This window comes from Gavialis gangeticus, unplaced genomic scaffold (genome assembly GCF_001723915.1).
Source record: "Gavialis gangeticus isolate Ggan-Ray unplaced genomic scaffold, GavGan_comp1, whole genome shotgun sequence".
NCBI lineage: Eukaryota > Metazoa > Chordata > Crocodylia > Gavialidae > Gavialis > Gavialis gangeticus.
In genome coordinates this window covers 37,870,925-37,880,419 of record NW_017728996.1, presented here as the reverse complement: position 1 = coordinate 37,880,419, position 9,495 = coordinate 37,870,925, and the positions used below count along the sequence as shown (strand labels likewise).

The following is a 9,495-nucleotide window of genomic DNA, read 5'->3' as shown; positions in this document are numbered from 1 at the left end:
AGGTTTGAGAGATGCAGCTGGCTTATTTTCTTCAGTGAGCATAAATAAAAAAATCCAAGAGAAGTTGCATTTTGATGGTTTTTAAGAGTATTTCTGGAACGTCAGCAGACTTTTGAGAGAAACAGACACCTTAGTCATCAGTGGATGAACATTCATGCAAACAGTCCCAAATTGTAATTCTAGTGAATACCTTAAATCCCTAATTCTCAGCCAGGATGCTGCAGCACTCCAGGGTGCCTTGGGATGCCTTTAAACATACCTCAGAGTGCCAAGTATTGATAGCACTGCTAGGTCTACAAACATGCTTCACAAAATAAATCCAAAGATTGCAAATAGGAATCTACAGTGTTAAAACCATTCTTACCTGTTGTGAGCTCTCTCAGTTCTTTGCAACAAAAGAGTTCTCTAGTATCTACTCTCAGTCAAAAATGAATGAAAACTAAGAGCTGGCATTTTCTGATGGGTGCTTTGGGCCTAGTATCACAGCATCACGTTAGCCAGACATACTGTGCAAGTTCCACAGCCTACTGAATTTGTGTATGTATTACTGCAACCAAATTCTGAGACAATAAAATTTAGTTTAATATATATTTATTATCTTTCAACTGAACTGAATTGAAATCGATTCAATTTAATCTAAGTTGTACTGTTGGAACAACTGACTATTAGAGCAAGTCCAACTCTAAAAATGTTGGCTTTAAACATATAGTAACTTCTAAATCTATAATACCAAGGCTTCTTTACTACAGAGATCCTTTTAGCACCATACCTACTCGTATAGCAGATTTCTATTAAATTTGGACACAGTTCTTCAGAGAGGGACATGAGATTCTGAAACATGCTGGAAAGGTATTAAAGCAAAGCAATTTGCAGTTGGTCTGAGCCTAATGTCAACCTGTTGATACAAGATACAATTGTGCCAGTCATACTTGCATCAAGTAATAACTCTGAGTAGCCCCACTAAGGTCACATCACACTTGTACTTCCCAAATAATTTGCAGTGACAGCACATACCGTTCGGTGAGGCTACTCAAAGTACAATTCTACTCAACCTGAGTAAGGGTGGCAGAATCTCAGCCTTAAAACACAGAAAACTGCTCTGGTAATGTGCACAGAAATGCACTGCAGAAACAATAAGATACTAGAAATCTTCTTTATTATTTTAAAAACAGTTTTATTCTGTATATTTAGAAAGGTGTAATTTTAATAACTGCAAAGAAAAAGAATCAGCCACACCTGTAAAGCTAATAACTGATTAACAGAATGCAGTGGTATATTATCTAAACAGTAGTAGTGCTGATGTGCCATAATAAACTGTCTATTAGTAAAAAAATACATTTCAGGGCACATAGTACAGCATCCTTATCACAAATTACAGTAGGGATACTTTAAGAATTTAACCAAAGTAGAGAATTCTGAGTTATATTCTTTAAATGCAGCAATTAAAAAGGTAACAACTTTGTGCATTTAAAAAAAATGTCCTTGTTCATGTATTGTAGAAATGCTGCTTTATTGCTGCAGATGTCAAAGTTCAAGGCTCAAAAGGTATGAGAATACAAAGATATCCTTAAGAAACGGTTTTGTTTTTATATATTTTATATATATAAAAAGGTAAAGCTTATAAAAGTTAATTTACAAACCAAGAACAAAAGTGGTATGCACGCATTATATACAGGCATTCTATAACATCTAAATTTTTAAATGCATAGCAGAAAACATACCATCATTTTCTTCTGGTTTTCTTCTGCTTGCTCAACACAAACAGCACTTGCTCTCTAAACTGACAAGTTAACAAGTTTTCCCTTCCCTCAAGCCCCAATCTGTCTCATGATATATTATCTAGGTAAGCACGAAAGCCATACAAACTTAGTAATACAGAGAACTATGAGCACTAAAACTATTAAAAACATGAGGGTAAGGCATCCCTGCTGGTTAATATGTCTGTAATGTGGTTAATTTACAAATCCAGAGAGGCAACTGAACCATAGTCATCTCACATGCTTTCTCTCTTTCCCATGACAATGTTTCCATACACAGTAAGTAGACGTGCTTGCATTACCCTCTTAGTAGAGGAAAACATCTAAGTTGTGCTAGCCAAAGTTTATCGCCACATTATTTGACATGTACACCAAAGAGCCATTTAAAAACCTTGATACCAGAATATAGTTTTGTGTATTTTAAAACAAACAAAAGTAAAAAGACAGGCCAAATTCTGTATTTCCACCAGTGGACTATGAACTAAATTCAATTCTTCTTAATATACCCCATTGGTACTTTAAACTTTTCCAACAACGAAACATTAGCAGTGTCCTTTAAAAACAAAAACCCCAACATACAGAAACCCACACGCACCCCACATTATTCCTACTGTACACTCCCTGTTTGTGACATGTATTTTGACCATGGTTCAAGAGTATACTTGCTAAACCATTGTTAGTTAGAGCAAGATGCTTAAACAAGAAGTTCCATTATCGCTTATAGAGCAGTTAATACTTGATAGTGGTTCAGTTTATATGTAAGGTCCATTTCAGTTTCACATTATGTACTCAGCTAATTTAGGGATTAGAAGTGGTCAATTAGGACTGAGACACAGTTTGCTCCAACAAGATAGTTTGGATCTCCAGGAAGAGACTTGTTCTGCCAGGTTTTGGGGTCACCTGTGGGAGGAAAACACAATGTTGGTGTTTAGTATCCAGTATCAAACAGTATACATCTTGAAATAGGCATGTGTTGTTTTTTTTCCCCCTCTCTTGCTAGAAACTTTTTGTTCAGAATCAACATGTTTTACAATAAGAGCCTAGGTAGTATTTTATTCATGTAACTCCTGAGAGTTCAAGGATGGTATGACATTGTAACATAATATATTACTCATTATTGTGTTTATTCAAAAATAGATTTGGCGGCACTCCAAAATCACTGTATATGCAGATTTATTCTGAGATGCACCAATACAGCACTTCCCCTTCAAATCATCCAAACTCTCCTCTAATTCATAAGCACCGACTAAGACTTCTACATTAAAAGCCCCAAAACAGAACATCTTAACTGGCTTTCAAGAACAATATGGTCATAAGCTCAGGATCAGTTGCTTTTACCAGTCACTATGAAGTGGTGGAAATTTTGTTTTATACTATGAGAATTACCCTAGAAAGGACCTAGAACACCAAATTTGCCTCTGAACAAAGTATAGCACTGGTGCAAAAAAAAAGACTGAAAACCACTAATCTTAGAAAAATGTTGTGCTGGTATTTTAACAAGAAATCTGCTTTCAGTAAAGTTTAACATTGATCTCTTGTTCATCTGTGGTCACTTGAGGCATTATCCAAGTTACCCTTTAGCCAGACCACAGAGGTTATTCTAGTCTGGATATATAACTGCCCCTGTAGTTTTATTTGAAGAAATTTTCTTTACTTGCTGACCTAATAATCCATTGTATAATGCTGTATAAAAGCAGTGTCCTCATTCTAACACATCAGAAGTAGATTAGCAAGAAAAATACATTAAAAGTTCTTTAAAGTTCACAGAATAAATGGCACTACATTGTTTCACTACAGTGGGCCAAAACTAGATCTGCCTTAAGACCTGTACAACAGACTAGGCCAACTCCACTACATCCAAGTTTTAAAAGCCTGGAATTGTTACAGGAGATGCATGTACACTTCACATACTCTTCTGGCAAAAAACTCATGGAAACAAAAATATGAAGTACACAATGTGCTGAAGTGATGACAACATCTGATGTGGAGACTAAGAGAAAGCAGAAATGACTCAGAGCTATCTTGGTCTGGTAAGAAAATTTAAAACCAAACACTACTGCATTCAGCAAAGGCTAGTCATTTTAAACTGGAGGATTTTCATGCCTGTAAATACTGCAATTCTTCTCAATTTGAAAATAGATGTCTTAGGAAATACCAGAGTATATTAATGCAGGGTTAAATTAGATTGTAATAAGAGCAGTTTGTACTCTCATTAGTGAAGTATTCTAAATCAGGAGATTTTTCTTCTTTCAATATGTGCCAAACATTTGATTCTAATGAATGCAACCTATGGCTGCTGCTCCCCAAGATGAAAATAAGATTAGTTTCCTGTGATTTTTCACTCACTTGAGTCCTTTGCTTAACTAATAAGTGCAATAAGTGTGAAATCAAAGCCAACTTAATATACTGTTGCATCCAGCTAAAGATGCAATTTTAAGTTCTCCATACTCGGTGTTAAAAGGAGAATTAAGAGTCTGAAAGCAGTGTACCTGACTTAAGTGTAGCATAAAACAGGTTAGTATGAGCAAGTCAAGTTCATTTTAAGAACAGAACATAAAAACAATTTAGAATAAGCTGAGATAGAACAAGAGATTTAATAGAAAAAGTAACAAAATGCTGGAAACCATTACTAAAGGCATCTGAAAAATCAGAGTCCCATAACCAGCTAATGTAAAAAGAGAGAAAACAATAATTTATTTAAGACACAGTATGGTCTACTTACATATCAGAAGACAGAATTGCCTACTTTTGAAATTGTCATAGAGCAAGATTATGATACACATCCCATTTCAGTTAAACAGAATAAAATGTAGTGTTATAAAGCCAATACACACAGTGTTAGTACTTCTACATGTTCTCACACACACTTAACACAAGACAACAGATCTGTCTCAGATATTTAAGTTACTATTTGAGAAGATTAAGAGTTGTGTCTTCATTTCAAGTAAATTCATGAACAGGTTTTTCAATTACAAAATTAATTCTCTTTAAAGTTATGTATTTTGAGTCTTTAAACCTAAGTGTCAATATTTTAACACTTCCAATTATGTACACACAAAGTATATCCATGCAGTACATGCAATAATAGATTAAAACCCAAAAATTATTGCCATTAATCTGTCTGAATCACTGGATCCCCTTCATGGAGACTGATATGCTAATCTTTCAAGTGTCAACACACTGGTATTGACGGAGAGATACATTAGTGACAAGAGGCAAATAAAACATTTAAAGACGAAATGTATTCTTAAGTACGTTTTCAAGTATTTTTTAGATTATATGTATTATATGTATGTGTATGCATTAATGGTATAAGTATTTCCACTATAACATTAGAAAGTAGCTGAATAAAACCTGAAGACTTTCAAATGTGCAAAGACATTAAATTTTGAGGTCTCCTTAAATTCACAGCCATTTCATGAAATTGCTTGAAACTTACATAAAATATAAATTAGGCTAACAGTCATTGTGTAAAATTTCAACCAACACTGTTTTCCCTGTTGCATGTAAGAGGATGGAAGTAGAAGAGAGTGTAAAGATAAAAACAGGCTTAAAGTTGCAACCAGGTTGCAATGTTAACCGAGAAATAACCACCTCTATTCTGGGACAAATGGCGGAAACAAAGAAGAGACTTGCGGAAAATACAGCTACATTAGAGGTGAACTGTAAATATTCTACAGAAACACTGGTTCCCTTAAACTGTCATCAACTTGCAAACAGGGAAACAGCTAACAGGTATTAAAAAACAGTGATTTGGCATGCAGATTAAACTTATGATTTGCCAAAGTATTATATGGTTAATTAAGCAAAAAACAACATTAGTTTATGGTACATAGGCCAATTAGGGTTACATACTCATCCCCCCCAATTTTAGTGCAAATATCATTTCAAAGTGTTTGCAGCTGTAACAGTCCTCAAGAAGGAAGACACAAAAATAGTGGTAACACTGAATGGAGCAATGGTAAGGTAAAAAAGACATTACTGTATTTCTCTGCTGTCAATCATGATTTTAACTATGAATCTGTATCATGAATAAACGCGAGAAGAAACATTTGTAATGAAAGTGAAATGGAGAGTTTGACACAAATACAATGATCGAGTTATACATTACACAGCATCACCTTTAGCCAAGTGAACTTAAATTATACGATAGCACCCAAAAGCCCCAAAAGGACAGAGGGAGGACAGCATACCCGACGAGGAGTCGGAGGATTTTAGAGCAAAAGACCAACCATCAGGGGTCATTGACGCACAATGTGGTAAGCGTAGCTCCACTGGCTTCAGGAATTTTAGTCCATGAGGCCCACACATAACCAGGGGGCTGAGCAGCGTTTCACCTACAGTTAAGAAAAACAAAAATACATGTTTGTTAAAAGAAATCCATACTTCTTGAATACATTCAATTTTACTTCAAAAAATATTTTCTCATTTGATATGCCATATAACTACTTCATAAATGCCTCTGAAAAATTTGTATGAACCTTGTCCAAACAACAGCTTCTACTAATGATACTGTGGACAGTGATGAGAACTGAGGGAAAAGGAACTTCCAGATGTGCTTGCTGTATGTGGTAGATGGATCACAAAATTGCATAAGAGTCTAGGAGACTACTGTTGAGTCAAAGACATAATAGAAGGATCTGTCAGCTTATCTTTGCATTTAACCACTGAAGAAGGTAATGAGATCATGCTCCCCAAATTAACCCTAGATTTAGGTTATAAATTGGAGATTGCTTTCAATCATATTTTGTACAAAGTACCAGTAGTGCTTAAATGGCAACATTCCTGAAGTAAAATCCCTTTGTAGAAAGAACTTCCCCTTGAACTCTTGAGGTGAGGGCAGTATGTACCGTCTGACTAAATGACTACAGGTTTCCATTTGTCTGCATTCTGAAATGACTTTTGATAAAATAAAAACTGATTACTATAAGGCCCTCTACTAGTTGCATGTACTATGCAATTTCCTGGTTAACTGTTAAGCAGCCCAATCAGGGGCTCCCCCTCCAGTGGCAAAAAGGCATGATGGATCTGATGCATGATCCCATAATCGCACTTCCTTCTATGCATGTGTGGGATAGCAGGAGGCACACTAGATCCCATCATGCCTTTACCTGGACATGTAGAGGGGCTCTGAAAGCATTGCTGGACTAAGAACTGTACTTTGTCATTTTAATATGCTATGCAAAGCATTCTAGGAAGCAGTCACTATCATTCAGTGACAGTCTCACGTGCTTGTCTCGAAAGCAAGACAAAAAAAAGAAGTCTCACTTGTTTGACTTAGAACCCAGTATCATAATGAAAGGGTATCAAATTTATTTGGCCCTGTGGGCCAGTCTGGCAAGGGCATTACATGTAGCATGCACGCTGGCTTCAGTCCAGTGTTGCATGGAGCATGGGGGGGCAGTCCAGGATGCCTGCTGCATGCAGTACCTGCACCAGAGCAGTCCTGTCCACATGGCTGATCTGTGGACCTAATCTGGACTGGACAATCTAGCAAACACAGCCAGTCAGGGCTGACTGCTGCATGTGGCACCCACACCAGATTGGTAGCCCTGTACAAGGCAACTAGTATTTGCTTTAGATTCAGCCAATTCAGGGGACAGCGATTTGATCCGGTGATTTGAATCACTGTCCGGATTCTATTTAGCTGAACCTGATTCGGAGATCTGGCTACTGCCAAATCTCCAAATCAGCCAGGCCCATTCCCCACCCCTCTCCCAGCCTGGCAATGACTGCTGCAGCTCTCAGCCCTTGTTTAAAAAAAAAAAAAAAAAGCCCTGGATCACCAGGTGCTGCCAGGCAGGGGGTGATCCCTACTGCCCCTCACTGCATGGGGGGCTCTGCATTAGCCTCCCAACCCCTCCCTCACTCCCCCAGACCCTCCATGGGTGCCCAGCCCAGGCCAGCTCCAGCTCTTTAAGAAGAAAAAAAACCCATGAAAACCCAGGCTCACTGTTTCTGCTGGCGGGGGGGGGTGATCCCTGCTGACCCACGCCACGTGGGGGGTTCCGCACTAGCCCCCGAAGCCCCGAGGCTGCTGCAGGAGCCGAGAGTCTGGGGGTTTTCTTGTTTTGCTTTTTTTCTTAAAGGGCTGGAGCTGGCGAGCAGTGGGTGCAGTGACAGGGGCCACTGGATAAGTAGGCGAGCACGGGACCAGAGGCTCCCGAACAAGTGGTGTGCAGCAGTGGGAGCCGCCCAGCTCTGTAGTGCACCTGCCCTGCTCCGGCTGGGCAGCACTTGCCCCAGCCCCACTCCTCCCTCATTGCAGGGGCCTTGATCTGCCCTCCCTTGCATCATACCAGACTTTCCAGCTGCACACTGCTCTCCAAGCTGCTGGGCTGTGCTCCTCGCTGTCTGCATGCTGTGCTGCACATTTCTTGGCCAAATTAATCAGCCACATCAGGCCAATTTTTGACACAATCAATTTTCTTTATATCAGTACTGATCTGATATCGGACCAATGTATCAGTGCACCTCTAGTCAAAAGAGAAGCCCTGAACATTGTCCCACCTGAAAGAGTTTGAACAGAACCATTTTTCCTTTGTATTCCTCACTTGTGATCATTGTGGACTCAGTCTATCTTATCCTGTGTTTTGTAGTCAGCACATAACTAATAGATGTTCTATTAAGACATAAAGCCAACTCTTACCTTTCTCTTTGTCTAATGGTGGGAGGATGCTATTGTCTCTGCAGACCTTGAAATAGATTTCTTGTTCTATTCCCTCTGGGATGGCTCCTTGTGGTATTATTATACTAACTCCAGTCTCTATGGAGCTTAATACACCACCATTGCTGTTAAACACACCTCTTGCTGTTGCTACAACAGTGTGTCCATCCTCCTCCTCATCATCCTCCAAAGCTGAAGGGCTAAATACGAAAGATACAGATTAAGCTTGGCTTTTTATATACTAAATCAGTAGCACACTCTACTGGATTCATTTACCAATGGACAGACCTGTTAGGTTAGTCCTGTTTTAAGAAAGTTAAGTGAACAGATCAAATGTGTGGGGTATCTAAGCAGCCAAATACAGTAACATAATTTTTGTTTAAGCTTAGAGAGAAAGAATATCCTTGCTGAAAAGCAAAGGAAAAATTTACTTTGAAAATGACCCAGGCACCAGTTAATTGAAGATCTTTGATCACTCAGAACTAGTTGGGTTTTTAAAAACTCACTTTTTGAGATTGTGCTGAAACAGCCTTCCCAGATGCACAGCACTGCCTAACTGGACTAAACTGTAATAGTATTCTGAAGAATCCCAGTAACTTCTAGCTCCTTTTTGGAGAGGGGTTGCTCAGACTAAGATATATGTTAAAACTTAAAAAAAGACTTAAGTCAAGAATAAGAACTACACCTGAACAAACTTCAACATGAAAGACTGAATATAGACAGACAGAAAAGGAAAAAAGGGTGCCTAGCTTGCACTTCTTCCCAAAAGCCATTTTGTCCACTAATTCTCAAAGATTAACTTCTGTAATTGCTGTATTGTCAAGTGTCCTCATTTATAGGTTTGAGTCTGGTCAGACTAACAGCAACAAACCACAGAATGGAAGCACTGCAAAAAGGCATTGTGATTTTACAGGCAACTTCTTAAGCTAAAAAATGTACAAATGAAAAATCATACCTTACAGGAATGGCTTTAGGCACAGCATTAACATTATTTGGTTGATATTTAGGCTTGTCTGCCTGTATAGAGAATGTATCCATTCCACTGTCAAACTCAGAAGGCTGCAACGAGCC

At 38.4% G+C, this 9,495-nt stretch overlaps 1 protein-coding gene across 6 annotated transcripts in view; it reads right to left on the bottom strand.

Annotated features, from left to right (window-relative positions):
• Positions 1 to 1,139: 1,139 nt before the first annotated feature.
• The window catches only part of TJP1 (tight junction protein 1), a 138,192-nt gene continuing 129,836 nt past the window's right edge, over positions 1,140 to 9,495 (bottom strand). For 3 of the 6 annotated variants that reach the window (XM_019504335.1, XM_019504332.1, XM_019504336.1), the window contains 4 exons: positions 9,380 to 9,495; positions 8,407 to 8,624; positions 5,951 to 6,094; positions 1,140 to 2,657 (listed from right to left, as the gene is read on the bottom strand). The exon at positions 9,380 to 9,495 is cut by the window's right edge and continues 1 nt beyond it. In XM_019504335.1, coding sequence (XP_019359880.1) covers positions 2,563 to 2,657; positions 5,951 to 6,094; positions 8,407 to 8,624; positions 9,380 to 9,495 — 573 coding nt within the window. In that variant the 3' untranslated portion in view covers positions 1,140 to 2,562. The remainder of the gene's footprint in view (positions 2,658 to 5,950; positions 6,095 to 8,406; positions 8,625 to 9,379) is intronic. The other 3 variants (XM_019504334.1, XM_019504338.1, XM_019504333.1) reach the window with 2 other exon arrangements.